At 36.1% G+C, this 21,288-nt stretch overlaps 1 protein-coding gene across 1 annotated transcript; it reads left to right on the top strand.

The window, feature by feature from the left end:
• Positions 1-878: 878 nt before the first annotated feature.
• On the top strand, positions 879-20,430 carry ESCO1 (establishment of sister chromatid cohesion N-acetyltransferase 1). Its single transcript, XM_015820656.1, has 10 exons — positions 879-1,582; positions 1,829-3,413; positions 4,895-5,006; positions 6,785-6,848; positions 9,588-9,702; positions 12,435-12,566; positions 16,476-16,565; positions 17,449-17,589; positions 18,573-18,760; positions 19,557-20,430. The coding sequence occupies exons 1-10, from the start codon at positions 1,401-1,403 to the stop codon at positions 19,726-19,728; spliced, it is 2,781 nt and encodes a 926-aa protein (XP_015676142.1). The 5' UTR covers positions 879-1,400; the 3' UTR covers positions 19,729-20,430.
• Positions 20,431-21,288: the final 858 nt, after the last annotated feature.

The raw sequence follows: 21,288 nt of genomic DNA, 5'->3' as shown, positions 1-21,288 counted from the left end.
CAACATATACAAAATAGGGCTATAGTCAGTTCTACTACAGGTGTTGCATCAGTTAATTCCAGATTCTTACTCATTACTATATTAACAAATAGCTTATTACAGTAGTTTTATTGGCTTCAAATTCTTAATTTTTCCTCCATTCCTTCAATCCTATACTCATATATGCCTCAGGATTAATTGAAAACAAAATGGGTAAAAGGAGACTGCCTTTTAGCTAGAACTTCTTAGGAAAAAAATAAGTTGAGAAATATGTGTGTTATATGTATAATGTCTATGTCAGAGGTCCCCAACCTTTTGAGCACCAGGGACCGGTTCCGTGGAGATAGGTTTTTCTGCAGACTGGAGGGGCGGTGGTTTCATGTACTGCCTGCATCCCGCGGATGGGGCTTTGCTTGTTTGCGTGGACCAGTTTCTGGCATGCCGTAGCCCGGTGCCGGTTCACAGATCGGGGATTGGGGACCCCTGGTCTATATGATGTACTTAATTATGAAAAGACTTTTATCTGGTATTAATTGATTTAGTTTCCAAATCAACTGCTGTCACAACAAAGCAAAGGAGTTCTCTTAGAATAAGCTTAAATTGGAAATATGTTAGGCTCAAAATGGAAGATAGTAGACAGTTAGAGGCTCATCTCCTCACTATAGTTGGGATATCTCTGAATTTTTATTTTATTTTATGTATAACAAGAAAGTGAGCATAGATCTTCATTTCTTGACACTGAAAGTTTCAAGTTACAGTAGAAACTTACAGAACACTCAGGGGATGTATATATTTCTTTTTCAGTGTATTTAGCACAAATATATTAAATCTATTTATTGCAGATTGTATTTATTTCTTAATGAGTAAGAAAAATTGTTCATTTTTTCCAAAACCTTATAAAAATGGCAAAGTTATGGGAATTTAAAAATAATTTCTGGATCCATAAGCCTTAATTAGAGGGTGTAAAATAATAAAAAGTAGATTTATGGTCCTTATATTGTTAGATATACAGTAATGTACCTAACTGTTAGCATGCTGATTTTTCATGATATGTGCAATTTAAACTTCGCTGATATTAGAATATTGTATAAGTAGGAAAATGAAAATGATGAAATCTGATATATAATCCAGATGTTTTCCAAGTATATGTTGCATGCCCTAAAAATTAGACAACTGTGCTTAATATTAGTGGCACTCCCACTAATACTTTATTGTTCCTGTGTTTATAGGATATATATAATGCTCTCTTTGGATGTAAATTCATAAGGAATGCATTTTTCACAGATCAGTACACTTCTACTGAGGCAGAATTCGCTTACAAAACAGTACTTGTGAGTAAACCAAGTCAACATGTTAAACTTCTCATTTAAAAAGCATTTTTCAAGAATGTAGTTATAACTGAATATCCTTTTCTTTCAGAAATGGCAGCACAGAAAAGGAAATCTGTGCTGGTAGAATCCTCTGCTAAGCGGCGGAAATTGGATAAAAGTAATAAATCAGTTTCTACTAGCAAAGAAAGAAAACTACAGGATGGTAAATGCATATCAAATAAGAAAGCAGTGCTGAAGAAAGAAGTGTCCCAACTCTCTGCCACAACTAACAGGTCAGCTGCCAATAAGTTTATAAATAGAGCTTCTCTACCATCTTCCCAAAATAAACAAGCGCAAAGGAACTCCAAACAGACTTTAAATGAGTTAAAGAAGAAAGCATGTAAAATGGTGTGCATTAAACGGACATCCTTAACATCTTTAGGTAAATTATGTCCTGCACAGAGATCACTAAAATCTTCCAAAATAAAGCATGCCAATTCTCTGAATCTTTCAAAATCTTCTTCCAAAATCTGTTCTAGGGGGAAGAGAAAATGCAACATTGTCAAAAATAAGACTTCCTATGAAAACAAGAAACCGAATAAATCATCTGTAGATTCTAAAACCCGTCCTATTGAAGCTCGGTGTAAAAGGCATGCAGTCCGGTGTGGTAAAACGAGTCATAAGAACCTGCATTCAAAATCACGACCAATCAAAGAAAATACCAAAAAAATTACAAAATCTGGAAAATATATTAGTAATAACTTAGAGGTTCAGAATTCTAAAACCCCTTCTATAAAAAAGTCAGCTTCTCAGAACAGTGAAGCAAGGTGGACTAAAACTTCCAGTGAAAAGCCTTGTGATACTGACTACAGAAAGATAGCCAAAAAGTCAGTGGGCACTGATTCTGGTAAAACTGTTAAAATTAGGCAAGAACAGTTACCTGTCAAACAAACTAAGGAAGTATCTCAGAAGGACACAGTGCAGGGCCTTCCAAAGTCACAACATACTGTTTCACATGGGCATCAAACTAGAAGATCACCAAGATTGCAGCAGTCATCTGATGTTTCTACAATATCTTTGAGAAGCAGAAAAGTAAAAGAAACACATGCTTCTGTTATGAAGCAATGTAACCCAAGGAAAAAGCTGGTACCACAACTTAAACATGAAAAATTGAAACATGTCCGCCAGAAACCAGGAAAGTCTGTGGAAGACAATGATTATCAAATTGAAAGAAGAAAAATATCAGATAATAAGAAAATGGGTTGCTTCTCCCCCAAAAAACATGAGGTGGATTCTGAAATCAGTGATTCAACTACATCTCAAGATAAGCCAAGAGAACTGAGAAATAATTTTGAAAGTAATCAAAAATCTGAAAAGGAAGTTGCCAACACAATTTCCTGTCCTATAAATTCAGTTTGCAGTATAGTAAACAAAGGAAAGTCAAAGCACAAAAATGGAAAAATCAATGTAAAAGCAGATAGAGCTGTGCCAGTAGAACCTGTTTGCCAACAAGAGGATGTGGTAAAATCCAAAAAGATTAGCATTCTTGAACTGTGCGAAGAAATTGCAGGTGAGATTGAATCGGACACAGTTGAGGTAAAAAGAATTTCTCCCAACTCTGACCATGGAAGAGAAGAGGGAAAAAATCCAGTACTAGAATTGCCACAGGAAATAGTATTAAATGATGAGAAAACTAACCAGAACTCTCAATGTAAGCGATTTTTTCCCAGCAAAAAAGGGATGTCTGTTAAATGTACTGTAAATGGCAGACATAGCACAGTGAATAAAAATTCTAAATGGACCAAAATAAAATTAACTAAGGTCAATCATGTGAGCCATAGTATCTCAAGCATTCCAAAGCTTGATGTTTTAAAGCTTGATGTTTTAAAATGTAATTATCCTGAGGAACAACAAGCCAGAACTGTAGAAATACACCTTCCAGAAGTTCAAGGGAAATTATCCCAAAACAATGATAGCACAATATGTGAACAGAAGTTAAATACAGCTGATTTTGAAGGAATCCAGATTAAAGATAGAATACTGCATGCCAAGCAGTCCACTGTACAGATTATACAGAATGGTTTGTCTGAGGCAAAGCATTGTCCTGGGCCAATACCAGACAAGGTAATTATTTTGTAATTTTGTGATATAAAAGTATGACTTGGTATTTTATTGCAGAATTAGTTTGTTTTATGGGGCAATATGTACTTTGAGGATGAGTATAATACAGTGCATTCTGTTTAAAATAACCTATTTATCACTATCATGCATTTATCATTTATTACATCATTTATCACTCATGCCCTAATAACATAGCAGCTTGACTATTGCAACACACATATATGGGGCTGCACTTGGAGACCATTCAGAAGTTTCAAATGATCCAGAATAGAATGGCCTAAGCAATGATGAGCATGTCTTTGTATGCCCATGTAACATTTCTGCTTTGTGAGCGATACTGGTTGCATCCAGTGCAATCAGCTTGTTTCTGGGTGTGATTCAAGGCGCTGGTTGCTCTCTATACAAATCTTACATGGCATCAGGACTGATTTTTTGAGGGACTGCCTGTCTCTCATTGTATTTTCCTGACCATTTTCATCTTGCAATGTTGGCATGTTCCGGGTTCCTTCAGTTAAATAGTGTCATCTAGTGGGACCCTGGAAGTGTGCCTTCTCTGTAACAGTGCTTGCGCTTTGGAAGATCCAGAGCTCTCCTTCCCCCCCCCCCGGCCCTCCACTCTGCTCATGTTCAGAAAAGCGGTCAGGCTTTTGACAAGGGAGAGTGAGACCTCTCACTTGACTCCATCTGATCTGTCCATGTGCAGGGTAGCACTAAGAGGCAACAAATTACTAAAAGCTAACTGTAAAAAAGTGGTTTGTAATGTTTTGTCTACATTTTTTACTTCACATATGTAACTGAGTATCGTGGGGAAGACAGATAAGCTCAACATAATATAAGCTGAGGTATTTTTTTAGATTTGAGAGATTTTTTTTTGCTAGTTTATTGAGAGCTAGAGGTATCTCTGAAATAGGGTTTGTGCATGGACTACACAGTTATTTACTATACCTCATGAAGCCATAGGTGGTATATGCAAAAATAACTAGATATGATTTTCTAAAATTGAAAGCATAAAAGGTTTCTAATGTGAACATGTTTTCTGCAACTTCTTAAAGCAGCTGCATCTTTTCCAGGGCCTGTTTAGATGCCCATTGCAGTGCTGTGTGATCTTAGGGAAAGGGACATTTATTTTACATTGGATCCAAATACATGTTCCTGAATGCTTCGAAGCACCTTTTTGCTTTGAATCAGAAGCTCTGCACAACCCTAAGATTTCTTGAAGATTGAAAGTATTGTTTTAGAATTTCTAAATTCTTTATACATGTGCACAAAGACTCAAGGAAACTGGTTAATATTTTCATGAGATAAATTACCTCTAGAGCAGCTATTGCAGCAGTCCTTGTAATTTATTGCATCTTATCTAGACAGCTAAATTATGCAAACATGGTAGAAGTTTCTTAAACTGAACAGGAACAAAAATTTAAATTTTTGAATTGGTAAGATCTGTTGTACGTTTGAATGAATGATTCTTATATGTATATATTTAGAGTTTCAATTTAGAGTTCGATACACATCCAGAAAATACTTCAATGAAAATAATTACAGAACAAGCATCAGTGAAGCAAGTAAAAAGAGAGACAACAGAAATCAAACCTCAAGGTGAACTTCAAATTATATTTCATATTAAAGCATCTTTAATTATGGATAAAGTAATTCATACTTTAAGTTCAAGTTTATGCATTATATTAAAAAAACTATCTGGCCAAATAATTGTAGAATATGAACTTGGGAGGAAGCAAGGGTAATCAGATGCAACATTATTTCCATTAATAGGATAACCTGTGTTTAGAGGATTGCTAATAGTAGACTATAAGGCTTGTCATAAAAATGCCAAAGTGAAGCTACTTACAGCTTTTGTTGAACTGATCTTACTGTTGGCAAATTAAATTTAACTGATTCACTAACATACTGACTGCATTAATTCATAACAATAAGCCAGAATTTGTTTTATCATATTTTCAATAAGTTGTGATACGTCAGAATGAATTAGATTCATAACAGCACACAGGGCAAAATGTAACAAACCGTATCATTGATTAACTTGATGTATGAACCCAATTTTACTGCAGACAGGCAAAGTAATCACAACTTGTTGAATCAGTTCTTGGGGATTTTTTTTTCTTGTAGCATCAGGAAGAAAACAGATCAGAAAAACTAAATAGAAATAAGATGAGATTCCAGATTTAGACCCAGTGACTCTAATGCTGTATAATCCAGGCATTAAATTGCTGCTGGAACTATGCAGTTACATCATGGTTTATAAACTAGTAAAAACATGGTGCTGCTCCATTCTCCCCAGTCAAAATTGAAATACTGAGGGTTTTTTTTAATGAAATCATCTTATTGGTATAGATTTTCACAGCTGGTATCTATTGGGCAGAGTTGAGCTACAGGGCTAAGTGCCAGGGTCTACTCAGTTCCTGCACAGTTGCTATGGTCTGCATAGCAGTCCATCTTGCTCCTAAAGATGCCAGCATACAGTTGTCAATGAAATAAAGGAAATCTGTTGTCTAGATCAGGGGTCCTCAACCTTGGCAACTTTAAGACTTGTGGACTTCAACTCCCAGAATTCCTCAGCCAGCAAAGTCTTAAAGTTGCCAAGGTTGAGGACCCCTGGTCTAGATCACATTCACTAAACCCTGAAGGTCATTATTGCCCTTTTCTATGCTCTTTGTGTATACAATATGACACAACTATAATTTGTTACATTAAAGATACAATTCAAAATCTATTTAGCTGTGTAGCTCTAAATCACACAAACTGTGTGCCTTTCATTATATTTATTTATGAGTTCATCTTATGTGCATTCATAGATAATATAAAATTGAAGGAAAAGCTTCAAGTATTCAAGAATTTGGCTAAAGATAATTATCCCCCCAAAAATGAAAACCTGTAGGGAAATCTGATTTTTTTAAAATAATAATTGTTTTTATTTTTTATTTTTAAATTGTTTTATTTAATTGTTGTATGCCATCCAGTTACTTCTTGTGAGATGGGTGGGCATATACATTTGAAAAAAAATGCTTTGTAATTACTTATTCATAATATAATATAGTTTAGAAATTGCAACTCTTGATTCCTGGTTTTTCTAATTTTGATTGCTTAAGTTTGATATGTGTTAAAAGAGAAATACCACTGGTACTTTGTAAAGTTGTTTCAAATTCAAAAAACTGGATTTCTCAGTCATTAGTCTCTATTATATATTCATATATATTCAATATGCAGTAATATAGAGTCCTTGGTGGTTTTTGAGCTGGGTTGTGTGATTACAGATGTTTAAACAAACAACCAAGCTCAGGAACACTGAGGACTTCACAGTTTAACCCTGAGCCACATATATTCTCTTCTAATGAAGTAATATATTGATTTATTGATAGATCCAGTTGATAAACAGTTGGTTCAGGCTCCTGCTAATAAAACCTCTGAGATAAATGAGAGCAGGTACAGTATTCTTAAAAATTATTTTATATTTTGTTATATTTTATCTTTTACAAGTTTGCATTAAATTTGCCAGTCATGTGTTAAGAAATATCTAAGAATTATCAACTCACACTTAACATTCTTTCTTTAATATTCCCTTTCCTATATACCCTGAGCTCAACTGGCCAAATAATCAGACAGCTTGAGCTCAGGCTGCTCTTGATAATGGTGGATCTCTGTGAAAGGAGATATTTGGGTGAATAAACACACAGACCTGGCATCTCTGGTTGAGTACAATTAGGGATGTGGCCCTGTATGAGTTCTGGGTTGCATATCCTTCATCTGCCATGATCCCAAGGTTTGGAAGAAAGGCTAGCTGCAATTTCAGAGAGGCTCTAGTGGGCCCAAAAGGACTGCACTGTAGATAATGGTTGCAAGGGATGATAAGAGTGACTGTTGATCCTGAACATAGTTAAGAGAGATGAAACAGGTGGAAAAAAAACCCTAGTATAACAGTGGTACAATACCAAAAGTCAGTTCAACTAGCAATGGTATAGACCCATGTTGAAAATCAGACACTGACTGGCAAAATGTAAATACTTCTGTATTCTAATGGCATCTGGACTGCCTGCAGATGATTTGAGTGCTGCTCTGCAGGAGCCCTGCTTGTACCAAAAGGAGTTGTTTTAGTCAGTTCTGGGAGGAAAATGATCAAATCATAGGGTCTCCTGTCATAGTGAAGTGTCAGTACACTATTGATACTCAGATATATAACCTTCAAGGCCAAGCTAGAGATACTATTAAAATCTTGAACACAAGCAAATGCAAGATTAAGTCTGGTAAGAAAAGATATTGTTTGTTAGTAAGTATATGTTCCAGGAACTTAAGTTACAGTGATTGTGCTTCCCCTGCAGGAGCAGGTCTATGATTAGGGATTCCTCTTGGATATGCAGTTCCTGCAGGAGAAGCAGGTGGAAGCCCTGGTAGGGAGACAGTGTGCTAGTTACAGCCGCACTTGATCTGGAAATACTTGGCTGTTGTCACTTCTACTCTAGTTCTTGTGAGATTGCACTACTACTGGTATAATGCATCATATGCTTGTTATCTTGGAATCTCCAAGCTGTATCGGATTGTGGCAGCCAGGATGTCAGAAGGAGATAATGCCTATGTTGCAGCCACACCAATGTTGGCTGCCCACAGGCTTCCAAGCTCCATTCAGTCAGTTAATTATTATCGAAAAGCCCTACACAGTGCAGTTCCAATCACAACAGAGACCATTTTAACCTGTGAGATTCTGCCCATCTTGTATAGTTGTACAGGAGGGGATCCATCCCACTGAACATAAGATTGGTACAGACCGGGACACAGGGATGTTCCACGGTAGCCCTTGTCCTCGGAAACACATTGCCCCCAGAGAACTGCCTGGCTGTAAATCTTCTGACATTTCATGAGTAATCAAAAACTTCACTTTTTAAACAGATATTTATTACCTAGCCATTTTCTTCATATAACTGTCAGTAATATGAGTTAATGGATTTTATGCTGTTTTTATTGTTAAGGGCTCAACTTAACATATTTAATTGTTTTGTACACTGCCTAACTCTTGAGAGAAGGCAGCATTAAAATGAAATAAGCAGATATTCAATAGAGACTTTAAATAGGCTGTGACTTTTGCACCCAATAGATAAGAATTTTTGCATGTTTTTGTTTTATTGTTGCTATTATTACTACTTTGAGAGCATTTGCTCTCTCTACATATCTCCCTTCTCAGTGCTGAAATGAAGTAGGAACAGAATTGTAGTTCTTCCCTCTCTACCCTGAAGAAAAAAGAAAGCATAGTTCCAACTTTCTCCTCATAGATATCTAAGTAAAATACAGGTAGTCCTTGACTTAAAACCACATCTGAGCACAAATTTTCTGTTCTTAAGTTAGACATTTGTTAAGTGGGTTTTCCCCCATTTTACAATCTTCCTTGCTACAGTTGTTAAGTGAATTACTGCAGCTGATAAATTAGTAACCCGGTTGTTAAGTGAATCTGGCTTCCCCATTGACTTTGCTTGTCAGAAGGTTGCAAAAGGTGATCACATGACCCTGGGACGCTGCAGCGGTCTTAATATGGGCAAGTTGCCAAGCATCTGGATTTTGATCACATGATCATGGGGATGCTGCAAAGATTGTAACTGTGAAAAATGGTCATACGTCACTTTTCTTTAGTGGCATTGCAACTTTGAATGATCACTAAACAAGTTAAGTGGAGGACTACCTGTAATTGCTTCCATTCATGAAATAAGAAGGATTGATGATGGAGTATATGGAGGGGGTCTTTTTTTCCTTTTGCTAGGAGCATGATATGTCTGTCATACCATCATGCAAACACCATATCTCAACAGATCAGGTTTATTTAATTATTTTTTTTTAAAAACCCAGCATGATAAGACAGGATTGTGCCCATCTTAAACAAAACATTCTTTGTGGACAATCAAGCTGATATTTGCAGCCCTTGTCTTTCAGATCAAAAGTGATTGGCCTATTCGTTTACAAATTTTGCTTGCTGTAAAATGTGAGAAACATTTTTTTTGACAGAAGCTTAGCTAAATTATTTATTTGATTGCCTTTCCTCCGGGAGCTTAAGGTGTCTTGTATTGCACTCTGTTCTACTTAGCTTTAATATTAATTCAATTGAATTGTGTGGAAGAGAAATGCATTTTTATTAGAATACATACATAAACAGTAACTTGTGAATTATTTTTATGCATAAAGGGCATCTGTGCCAAAGGTTCCATTAACAACAAAATGTGGTGGTTTTCTTACATCTGAAGAACATATTCAAAAATTAAAAGAAGCTGCAAAAGATGGCGATAAGCAGCTAATCATAGTAAGTATTTGTGTCTGGCAAGTTATAGGTTGTTACTTTAAAACAATTCTTAAATGTGTGTCAGGGTTTTATCTTATAAGTTAATAAAGTATAATGTTAATAAAGTAGAAAAATATTCTCTGTTATGATGAAAGTAGAAAAATGGGTTAAATCTAATTTAAAGGTTCTAGTATAATTTTCCATTGTAGTGAAGAAACATATTATATGTAATTGTTGTATAGCAGATATGGCCAACCATTATCTTGGACTAGAGGCTAAAACATATAAAGAATGGTTGCTGGAATTGAGTATGTCTAGTTTAATGAAAAGAAAGACTAGGGGTGACATGATAGCAGCGTTCCGTAAGAAGAGGGAGTTAAATCTATTCTCCAAAGCAGCCGAAGGTAGGACAAGAAGCAATGGATGGAAACTATCAAGGAGAGAAGCAACCTAGAACTAAGGAGAAATTTCCTGACAGAACAATTAATCAGTGAAAAGATTTGCCTCCAGACATTGTAGGTGCTCTCCAACACTGGACGTTTTTAAGAGATTGGACAACCATTTGTCTGAAATAGTGTAGGGTTCCTGCCCGAGCACGAGGTTGGATTAGAAGACCTCCAAGTCCCTTCCAACTCTATTATTCTGTTATTTATCCCACTTCTGGTAAAGAACAGCAATAAAATAATTTACATTCTTGCATTTGGACTACAACCTGTTGTAGGTTAGTCTGAATTGAATAGCCTTTTCCAACTGATCCAAAATCCCAAAATGTGATTTAGAACAGGGCTTTTCAACCTTTTCACTCATTGTGCCACTTTTAGGATATGGCAGCATCCGAGTACCAACAGTCGCCTAGCAAGGTGTCAAAAAGGAAAAAAGTGATAGTACAGGTAGTCCTCAACTTACAACAATTTGCTTAGTGACTGAAGTTACAATGGCACTGAAAAAAGTGCCCCCCAAGCCACAGCCGAGCAAGACACCTGCCTGCCCGCCCGGCCGCGCTCTTTCTCCTGTCCGAGGTTTTCATTGTTGTGAGAATTTCTGTTGAGGACTGGCAGTGGGGGTGGGGTGGAGGGGTGTTTGGTTTTTATTCCCCCCATCTGCTGGTGGTTGCAGCAGTTTTGGTCACTTCACATGACCCTGGGACACTGTGACCGTCATAAATATGAATCAATTGCCAAGCATCTGAATGTAAATCACAAGACCCTGGAGATGCTGCAACATTCCAGCTGATCGGTGCTACTTCTGGGCTCAGCAGAAGTATCAGGATCAGTGCTGCTTTCCAGCTGATTGGCGCTTCTGGGCTCAGCAGAAGCTCCAGGATCAGCGCCGAGCTCCAGCTGGAGCCAGGCGTTGATCCTGGCGCTTCCGCTGAGCCCTGACAGCCCTGCAGCTCCAGCCATCTCTCGCTCAGGCTTGTGCGGTGCTGCCACCGGTTCAGCTCATTCCCCTCCCCCGCTACCACTTTTCTAGGATAGTCGCGTACCACCTGCCAGGTGCCAATGTACCACAGGTGGTACCCATACCACTGGTTGAAAAGCCCTGATTTAGAAGAACAAAGGTCTGTCTTCACTAGTACAGTCTTTCTGTTCTGTTTTTTTTTTTAAATAAACACCCTACCTTTGCTATACTGATTCTCACCTAGCCACTAGGAGACTCCAGTATCTTCTAAGGAGGACCCAGTCTTTTCTCTGCATTGGATATCAGTCATCATGGCCCTTCATATCTTTTAGCACAATGAAGTGTATCTGTCTGAAAAGCAATTTATAGCAGTACGTTGACAAGAGTTCAGAAAACTCTAGAAAAGGGGTGTCAAACTGCCGGCCCGTGGGCCGGTTTCATCATACCGGAGCCGCGCCCACCCCATTGCTGGCAATGGCGAAAAAGCTCCAATACGTTGCGCGACGTCACATGATGTCGTGAGTTTGACATGTCTGCTCTAGAACAAGGAACCTTCCTATAAATATTAAAGAAATAAGCAACAGAATATGATGGCTTCATGACTTCAGATTATTGAGAAGGCAATGTTACTAACAACAACTGAGCCCAACATTTATGTTGCTAAGTGAGAAATGTGTTAAGAAAGTTTTGCCCCATTTTATGACCTTTCTTGCCACATTTGTTAAGTGAATCATTGCAGTTGTTAAATTAGTAATACCGTTGTTAAGTGAATCTGGCTTTCCCATTGACTTTGCTTATCAGAAGGTCACAAAAGGTGATCATATGACCCTGAGATACTGCAACCATCATAAATATGAACCAGTTGTCTAACATCTGAATGTAAATCACATGACCATGGGGATGCTACAACAGTCATAACTGTGAAAAATGGTCGTAAGTCACTTTTTTCAGTGCCGTTGTAACTTCAAACGGTCACTAAACAAACTGTTGTTAAGTCGAGGACTACCTGTCTTGGTTTCTCAGTATTTGGTTCCCCAGTTCTTGATTTCCCTGAACTAACAGAAAATAATAGAGAAGAATGTGCTATTTTATCATACATATTTTAATTGGCAGGAAAGATCATGTTATTTTTCTGGTGATGAATTAGCCCTTAAGTATTGCCATGAGCTAATTTGCTTCAGATCACAACAAATGTATTTTGAGTGCTCTTCAAATTTGCTATCCTTGATATTGAAAGTGCTTTAATTGTGTATTTTAATGACATGGGTTTGCAGCTATTTCTGTTCAGTAAATTGTATTATTTGGTTAGGAAAGTTTGTTTCATGAACTATATTTTAACTTTTAATATATAGGATGCAGGACAAAAACGGTTTGGTGCTATTTCCTGTAATATTTGTGGAATGCTTTATACAGCTTCAAATCCTGAGGATGAAACCCAACATCTGCTCTTTCATAACCAGTTTATAAGTGCAGTAAAATACGTGGTAAGAATATTTTTTTTCTTTGCTCCAAAGCATAAAGTATTTTATATAGTCTCAGTGGATTATTCAAAATTATGCTTAAAGCAACAGTCAAATCCATTTAAAAATGTTTTACTTGTTAGTTTAAATAAAGTAATGAATCATCCTTTTTCACATTTTTCCTAACTAATTCTTTAGTGAGTAAATATTATATCATCTAAGTTACCTAATACTGTCTCTATAGTGCTTTGGATTCAGTTCAAATCCAAAAAGGTGTTCAAAGTACTTGGAAACCTGTCTGCCACCCTTTAAAACAGCGGTGTCTTTTCCAGGAATCATGTGGCAGCTGCAGAAGGAATGCTTTGAACCACTTTTGGAATCAGATCAAAAGCACTCTATAGCCCTATTGCACATGCATTATGTTATGCTTTTACATACGCTGTGAAAATAATATTGCCATAGTGGTATTTTAGTGTGAAATTTTGTTTGGCTAGTAGAAAATAATTAGCATTTAATTGCACAATAGCACAGTTTATGTTTAAAAACCATATTTCATACAAGATTGTTGAACTGACCATTATATTCCCCTGCAATTTATATTCAGACTGCTAAAACTCTATTTTCTTTATCATACATGTTACCTTCCATAACTTGCATTGATATTGATAAGACCTCCAGGATAATTGAATTGAACTCCCCCCAGCTGCTTCCAAAGTCTACCACACAAATACAAACTGGTTCAAATCTAGCTGGTGATTTAATCATTTACAAAAGCTCTTACTAGTTTCATGATCTTACTGACCTACCTGTAAACTATTGCCTACTTTACAGAAGAAATACATTACTAAAGCTCTGTAGAGCAGGACTTTTAAAGTATCTGGAAAAGCAGTGGTGGTGGGACAGTAAAAAAATGATTGAATAATTAAATGATCAGAGCTTAAGGTGAAATTTGGGCATCAGTTTTTTAACCTCTGCTTTTCAATTCAATATAGTATATTCCTTTTCTATTTTTTAAAAAAATATTTTTGCTAGGCTTTAATTCAAAATAGAAAACTCAGTCAAGCTATAACACAAGTTGCTTGTTATTTAGTAGCATATATTAATATTTCATTACAATCCAAATGTATGCAATTTTTATTGGTATTTGTTTCCAGCTAAAACTGGACTTTTGAAACATCATAACCAAACTGGGTGGATTTATAGAAAATAAGTTAAATCTTTTCTGTGATATAATTTTGTGTCCTTCTATATCACAAATAATAATTTGAATTAAGAGTTAAATCCTGTTTCAATATATTTAAAAACCTTAATCCTCAATTAATTATTGTTGCAACCATTTATTTTGTTTATTTAATTAATGTTTAGGTCCTAAAACTATTGTCAACTTAAATAAAATACTTTAAATACCATAAAAAATATAATGTTCAAAGCTTACTTCATATGCTCATAATTTTTCCTCATTCTTATAACATCAGTGAATTAACTGCTGTAGCTACCATTGCAAAAGTATTTGACATGAACAGTTAATTCTGCCTTTTCTTTTTTAAATAGTTTTTTTAATTAATTGAATAAAACAAAAGAATGCCAAAACTATAAATCAATGATTGAGGGATGATATGGCATTGCTTTGGAATAAATTAACACTGGAGCTGAATTGAGTCCTTCTTTATTACCCTCTAAGAGAAGGCTAAAATATTCATATTTATTTGCCTTTTATTGTCTGAGTTTTTAATCTTTTATATTTGTTTCTAATGATAGCTTTATTACAATATTTTTGTAAATTACCTAGAACAGAAATGTCAAATACTAGGCCCAGGGGCCGGATGTGGCCTGCAAAGTGATTTCATGTGGCCCGGGAAACCATCCTGGAAACAGTGAGGGAACGGCCCCCACTGTCTTGGCCCTGGCCCAGGCTGTCCGGGAGCCAATGTACAATTTTGTGGTGGCCATCTATGCTGAAACACATTCAGTCTTAGCTCCACAAGGCTGTCTAGAAACAGCGAGCAACCAGCCCCTGCCGTGTTGGCCCCGCCCCCTGGGTGCATGCTGGGGAGTTGTCACCCTTTGTGAGGAATGAAGAAATGGACCATGCCTTGGCGCTTGCCCCAGTCCCACCTCCTTCTGCCAGAGACCCTCAGATCTGTCCCACTCCTGCCCAGGCCCCCACAGGCACCCTTGACGCGAACGATGTAGAGCTGGCCATGCCCACCCAGTAGGCCACACCCACTCCATCCACACCCACCCAGTAGGCTGCACCCACCCTGGCCACACACACCCGGCCCCCCGAGGGCAACCGCAATGCTGATGCGGCCCTCAATTAAATTGAGTTTGATACCCCTGACCTAGAGCCATTAAAGGAGTAGGTAGCATATACATTTTCTAAATAAATAAAATAAATCCTAGGAAAGTATCATCCAATTAATGTTTTCAGATGTTAAAATAATATTTTGGGACTCTAAAATCAAAGTGACTTGATTTATGAATAGGTGGGCATAGAAATCTGATGAAATGAAATGATCAAATGTAATTGTTATCACAAATGATATCAGAAAGATCTTTATTTGAATGATTGTGTTAACCTCAAAAGACCAGGACCACAAGTGAACTTCCAATTAAACTGATTTATTACTAATCATGCCTATGCACAAGAATTTATACAACTAGTTAGCACTATCTTGGCATTAGATAAGGGTCAGCGGAATTCAAAAGTTGTATTTAATCTGTTTGTGATTACATAAAGAAACTTTAAGTTAATTCCTCTTTTGACCCTGTCCCCAGGTTCTGCCATTCCTTCTCCTACAGATTGGTAGTGTCATTTCAGCCTGCTTTCTTGGGTGAATGTTATAACAGTATGTAGCAGTGAAAATATAAGTGTCAGTGGAATATATTTAATTGTTTAACTTTTAGTGAGCTTTCTTTTTCTGTCTTCCCTTTTTTTAATGAATATAAGTAAGGCTTTTGGATTTATTAGCCTAGTGATGGTACTTTTCTTTAGACTTCCTATAAATACCACTTTAGGCAGCCTTTGTAAACAACATGAACTCTTAATTTATGGATAAAATTAAGTCTTAATAGACTTAAGTGGCTTTTTGTTTTGTTTTTTCATGCAGGTACTGATCATTTATCACCATCAGTGTGGATCTGAAGAAGAGTTAATTACCTCATTTTTGAGTATGTTTAACTTCAGATACACACAGCATAGCAACTTTCCCCTTTAGGGTGTTAGAAGGTAGCTATTCGTTTATAGTCTCATTTTTGTGACTATTAGTTATAATTAGTGACACAATAAATTATTTCATCTTTTGAACCACTGAACCATTGCATGCTATTCAGTTCACTGAAAACCTCCTGGAGGTCTGTTGCATGCCACTTATCAAAATGTACACATATTTGTGGAGGTAACTGTGTTAAAGAAATGCTATATAGTGTATGTATATACATACTCCTGCTTGCACATACAAGGTCTGGATTGATTTTTGGGAAATTTGCTGTATTAAGAAAATATGCTTCCTAATTCTTAATAGATGAATTTTATAATTATTCTGGTGGAAAAAGACTGGGGCTGCACAATGCTTCATGTTTCAATCCAACAAAGTGCTGGATCAGCACCTCTCTACAACTCTTGAAAGCAGCCGCCTTTTTCTAGGATGATGTAACAGATATGGAGGGCATGTGCTATGTTTGAACTCTTTTATGTATCTAGAACCAACTTTTGCCCAAAGTATCACTCAGCCCTAAAAGAGTTTAAAGTGCAAAATACTTTCATAATTTTCTGTGGAAGCTATATTTAGGAGAAGTAGAATTCCATCTAGTCAGGATTGTTGTTTGCTAAGAAGTGTGAATTATTTAGCACGAGCTAAAAGTATAATTTTAAACAATGGACTAAAAGTATAAAAGCTTTGTGTTTAGCTGAGCATTTTTTTCCCTTTTTAGGGGTGGAAAAAAGAGAGAATTTTGTCTGAGTATCCTGATGGTAAGATTATAATGGTCCTTCCCGATGATCCCAAGTATGCACTGAGAAAGGTAGGTGAAATGTCTTGAACTATATTTTGTTTCATGGACAGGAAAAGGCTTTGATAAGCTTTTTACAGTGATTTGTTATTCTTAAGAATGTGATAATAAAAACCTACACATTTTCTGATCACTGAAGTTGCCAAATACATACAAGACTTTCCACGTTTTGATTATTTCAGCTGTTGTTCTTATTAACATGAGACAGGCATGAGAAGGGCATATCAAGTTTAATGTGTCGGTAGAGCCTATGAATTTAATTTTCAGTTGAAAGATCATAGTGAGAAATCAACCATCTTCCCTAATGAATTTAAATGGAATTGTTTGCAGGACATGACAAGTTTAATAGCAGAAACAAACCAGTGTATCTTATTCTGTGCAATGTGAGAGAAATTGACAGCTTACCTATTGTGTACTGTATCACTGGAATGCAGAATGTCAGAAAATTTTGGCTTAGTGTCAAACTTACTGTCTCTATGATTGTATTAAGCTTGTTTATAGAGCTTAATGCTATAATTTGAATTCTAGTTCTGTTACATTCCAGTGTACATTGTATATTCTAAAGTTTTGTTCCACTGTCGCAGTTTTGTTTTTCTTTTACGCACATTTTTTGTGTTTATATGGGTAGATGGGTTAGATTTTCCTTCCCCAATTAGGTTAAATTCCAAATTACATACCAAAACATTCTAAATCTGTACCTGTATTGAGTTTTGATCAATTATGCAAAAATACTTTTATGCTTTTCCAATGTGTTCTGGTTAGAGTGCATATTTTGTTCTTTTTTTAAAAAATATGATTTTGAATATTTTAATGATAGCTTTATTACAATATTTTTGTAAATTACCTAGAGCAGACATGTCAAACACTAAGGCTTTTTATGGTATTTATTTGGCAGGTTGATGAGATCAGAGAGATGGTTGATAATGATCTGGGATTCCAACAAGCTCCTCTAACGTGCTCCAGAACTAAGACCCTATTATTTATTTCTAACGATAAAAAAGTAATTGGCTGCTTAATTGCAGAACATATTCAATGGGTGAGTAAACTGTGGATAACTATTTTCTTACTTACATTTTTTTTAGAAAGTTCATATATTTTTATTTAAAATGTTGGAACCTATGAGATTATTTCCTGTGAAAAATTAATCATTAAAATAAGGCCATTTCTGTTTATAACCTAAAATGGAAAAAGTGGATGGAGATAGAATGGAAAAAGAAATACCAATTCTTAAGGCAGCAGTTATTGTAGTAGCCACCTGAAATACGTATCAGAGATATCTTCTCAACTTTTAGGCTTCAATTTGAAAACTGCAGTGCAGCACTTGGTTGCAGAAAACACAGCACTCCACGTTCTATAGCAGCCAGTTCTGTTTTAATTCTTAGGGCTGCTGGTAAATCTCTCAAATACTGGTACAAAATTCATTATCATTTGAAGAAGGCTGCAAAGAGAAGCAGCTTTTGCTGTCTTCTAATGATTGTGCTGATTTTTCCTGCCATACTTTTTCATCCATTGGAGAAAGATCTCTCAGCAGGTCTGCATTTTGAGCTATTTCCTTGTGTAATGACTGTAGAAAGATGTTCCTTCTATGGGAGAGGGGTGTGTGTAAAGTGCCTCAACCATCTGTTGGAAAAGGAAGTGCGTGTGGCAAGTGGATTTCCCCATAATTCTAGCCATCTCTTTTGTTTCAAATAGCAAAGCTACTGAAGATAAATTTTTTTGTAGTTATCTATAGAACTATTCCAAGGAAAATGGTCCTTTTCAGTGCATGACACGTCGGAACTGTAGCTCTGCACTAGCTGTCAGTTGGTATTTCATTCTTGGGCATGGGGAGCAGCTGACATAAATCATTCCTATAACATTTCTTTTCTATTATAATGATCACGTTGTTTGGAGCTACTCAGCAAATATGACCGATATTAATACCATATTTGGAAAGGAGATAGTTAAAATAGGACTTTGTTATTATAAATACGTTAATATTAAGATCAATCATAAAGTATGCTATTATTGTTTCCCAAGGGGTACAGAGTTATTGAAGAAAAGATTCCAGATGTTAGTTCAGAAAATGATAAGCTCACTTTTGAAAGGCAAAAGGCCTGGTGCTGCTCAACAACTCCTGAGCCTGCCATATGCGGCATTAGTCGCATTTGGGTGTTCAGCATGATGCGACGGAAGAAAATTGCTTCTCGGATTTTAGAATGCTTGAGGTAAGGACCTTTTGCATTAGTATGAACTATTAGCAGGCACCTACATTACATATACTATTTAATATATTGGCATTGGCATCCTTCAGTCTCGAGAGACTATGGTATCGTGCTCTGGAAGGAGGTCCTAAGGCAGCATCTGGTGTGGCTAAAAAGGCCAATTTGAGAGTGGCAGTCCCTTCCACACTAAGGGCAGATACAATCTGTCCCCCGTCCAGCCCCCAGATTTCACTGGTTCCGGGACTGCCTCTTTGCCTCAGCCTGCTGCACAAGTGTCTCTTCAAATTGGAGAAGGCCATGCTGCGTCTTTAGCCTCCAGGCTGAACGATCAGAGGTCAAGGATTCCCAGCTGTTAATGTCCATTCCCAAGGCCTTTAGGTCCCTCTTGCAGATATCCTTATATCCCAGCTCAGGTCTCCCTCTGGGGCGCTTTCCCTGCATTTAATGTATACATATTTAGTATATACATATACTATTTAATCAATTGGAAGTAACCCTAACCCTGACCAGTCACAACTAAGAATTGTTAAATTGTTCACTACTTGTTATTTGGAAACTCTTTTAATTATGAGAGCAGATGTGACTATTTCAGAGGTGTGATAATTCTAAGAGGAAGACAAGATTAGGTAGCATCTGAATACTGGCTTTTGAGAAGCATTAAAATACATTGTATTTAGGGCAGTATTTTTACCTTGATTCATAGGTATTATTTGACCAGTAAGAAAGTATATGTTTTTAAAAAGTTTCTTTGCCAGTTTTATTTTGTCACAGTGATTTTTTTTATCTTGTCTTTAATCAGAAACAATTTTATATATGGCTCATATTTAAGTAAAGAAGAAATTGCTTTTTCTGACCCTACTCCGGATGGAAAATTGTTTGCAACACAGTATTTTGGTACTAGTCAATTTTTGGTATATAATTTTCTCAGTGGACAACAGCCTCAAAGTGGTAACCTTTATAATAAAAGGTAATGAGAAATCATTAACTTTGTTTGCTGATGTTTGGACTTTTATTAGCAGTGAACTCAGGAGTAGTAACAACCAAAAAGATGATGGTTGTATTTTATTAAAATTGTAAATAGCACAGAAGTAGGATAATTTTGAAAGATATTTTTATAAAAAAATATGTATTATCTCTAGTACACTAGCCATGTTTACATGCAGCAAATAATTTGTTCATAGTGGACTGTTAATTAGTGCAAGAACTATGGTCGCCTTTTAAGTATATTTTGAAGTTCACAATGTAATAGTATACCAAGGCAATGAGAAAGTCAATCTGTATTTGGTAGAGGTGTGAAAATATTCTGTATTCAAGATCAATAAAAAATAGCATCTAATCAAAGTGTATAATTGGCTCACTATATATGTTGAATGGAAATAGTAGTTTAAAAAGAAAGATACTAGCTCCTTTTGAAAAGTATGCCTCCAACTATACTTTAGCAATAGCAAATTGGGTATATACTTTAATTTGTGGACTTCACAATACATTAGCCTAAAACCCCTCTTATTTCAGAGGGTGTATATAATGAAAAACTGCTGTGGCCTTTCTTGACATGTATATAATGTAGATTTAAAGAGAAAACTTTTGATAACTTTTAATTAATCTACTAATGGTAAATGTATTTAAGCAATGTCTTTGATATTACTGACTATTAAAAGTTGATTGAAACACTGGTCTGGTGTAATAATGATTTTGGGTGGTTAACAGTTGTAGCTTTTACATTTTGGTGATCACAAGCATGTAACTTAATATTACAATCTACAAGTAGCTTGACCAGTTCAAAACAATGCCTTGTATAATTTAATAGTCTAGTTCCAATGTTTGCTACAGAAATGTCTTCAAGAGATCTGTTCTTCAGTAACACAATGGATTTTAATGTTAATACTTTTTCAGGTTCATTACATACAAAATAGGCTTGTGGTCCCATTCCTGGATAATTCTGTGTGAGAAAAAAAAATAGTACTGGTTAGTATTTAAGCCGTTTCCTACCCTGAATATGTTATAGACAGAACGGCTACCTTCATGCTTAGTCATGCTAATACGATCACCTTTTCACGGGAAGATATTGTCAAATCATAAAGTAGATTATTATCTTGTTAATTTGAGGTTATACTAGGCCCAAAATATAAGCATACCTTCTTTCTAAAACTTAAAATCTGGAATCATTCATAGAGCCTGCAAAAGAAATGCTGTAATCATGAATTTCTTAAAACTTTTCCTTCTATTGAACTTTTTTTTAATGTATCTCTGTCATCATTTTACAGAATTGCAATTAAAATGGAGGGCTAGAACTCCCATTGGCTATTCTTAAGGTTGGTTCTAAGCCTTAAATCTTGGTGACACTCATAATTCATATTTCCCAAGGGGGATAAAACAAGTATCTCTATATTGAGGCAGGCCTATTGATCTTAACTGTAAGTTTTGGACTGTGTAGTATTGAGCCATCAGTTCATGAGCTCTTCTTGTATTACTTCAATCAGAAGATAGTTTCTCCACAACTTTCTGAATTTTAAGGAAATTTTTATCTCTTC

Source organism: Protobothrops mucrosquamatus, unplaced genomic scaffold, assembly GCF_001527695.2.
Source record: "Protobothrops mucrosquamatus isolate PMUCROS unplaced genomic scaffold, P.Mucros_1.0 scaffold_11, whole genome shotgun sequence".
Classification (NCBI taxonomy): Eukaryota; Metazoa; Chordata; class Lepidosauria; order Squamata; family Viperidae; genus Protobothrops; species Protobothrops mucrosquamatus.
The sequence above is the reverse complement of the archived record's forward strand: the minus strand, read 5'-3'. Positions and strand labels throughout refer to the sequence as shown.

Coding starts and splice junctions, on each gene's coding strand:
- ESCO1 (XM_015820656.1), top strand. CDS start 1,401: ATGGCAGCACAGAAAAGGAAATCTGTGCTGGTAGAATCCTCTGCTAAG. Junction 1,583..1,828: donor CTCTCTGCCACAACTAACAG/GTCAGCTGCCAA, acceptor AATCTGTTCTAG/GGGGAAGAGAAAATGCAACA. Junction 9,703..12,434: donor GCGATAAGCAGCTAATCATA/GTAAGTATTTGT, acceptor TTTAATATATAG/GATGCAGGACAAAAACGGTT.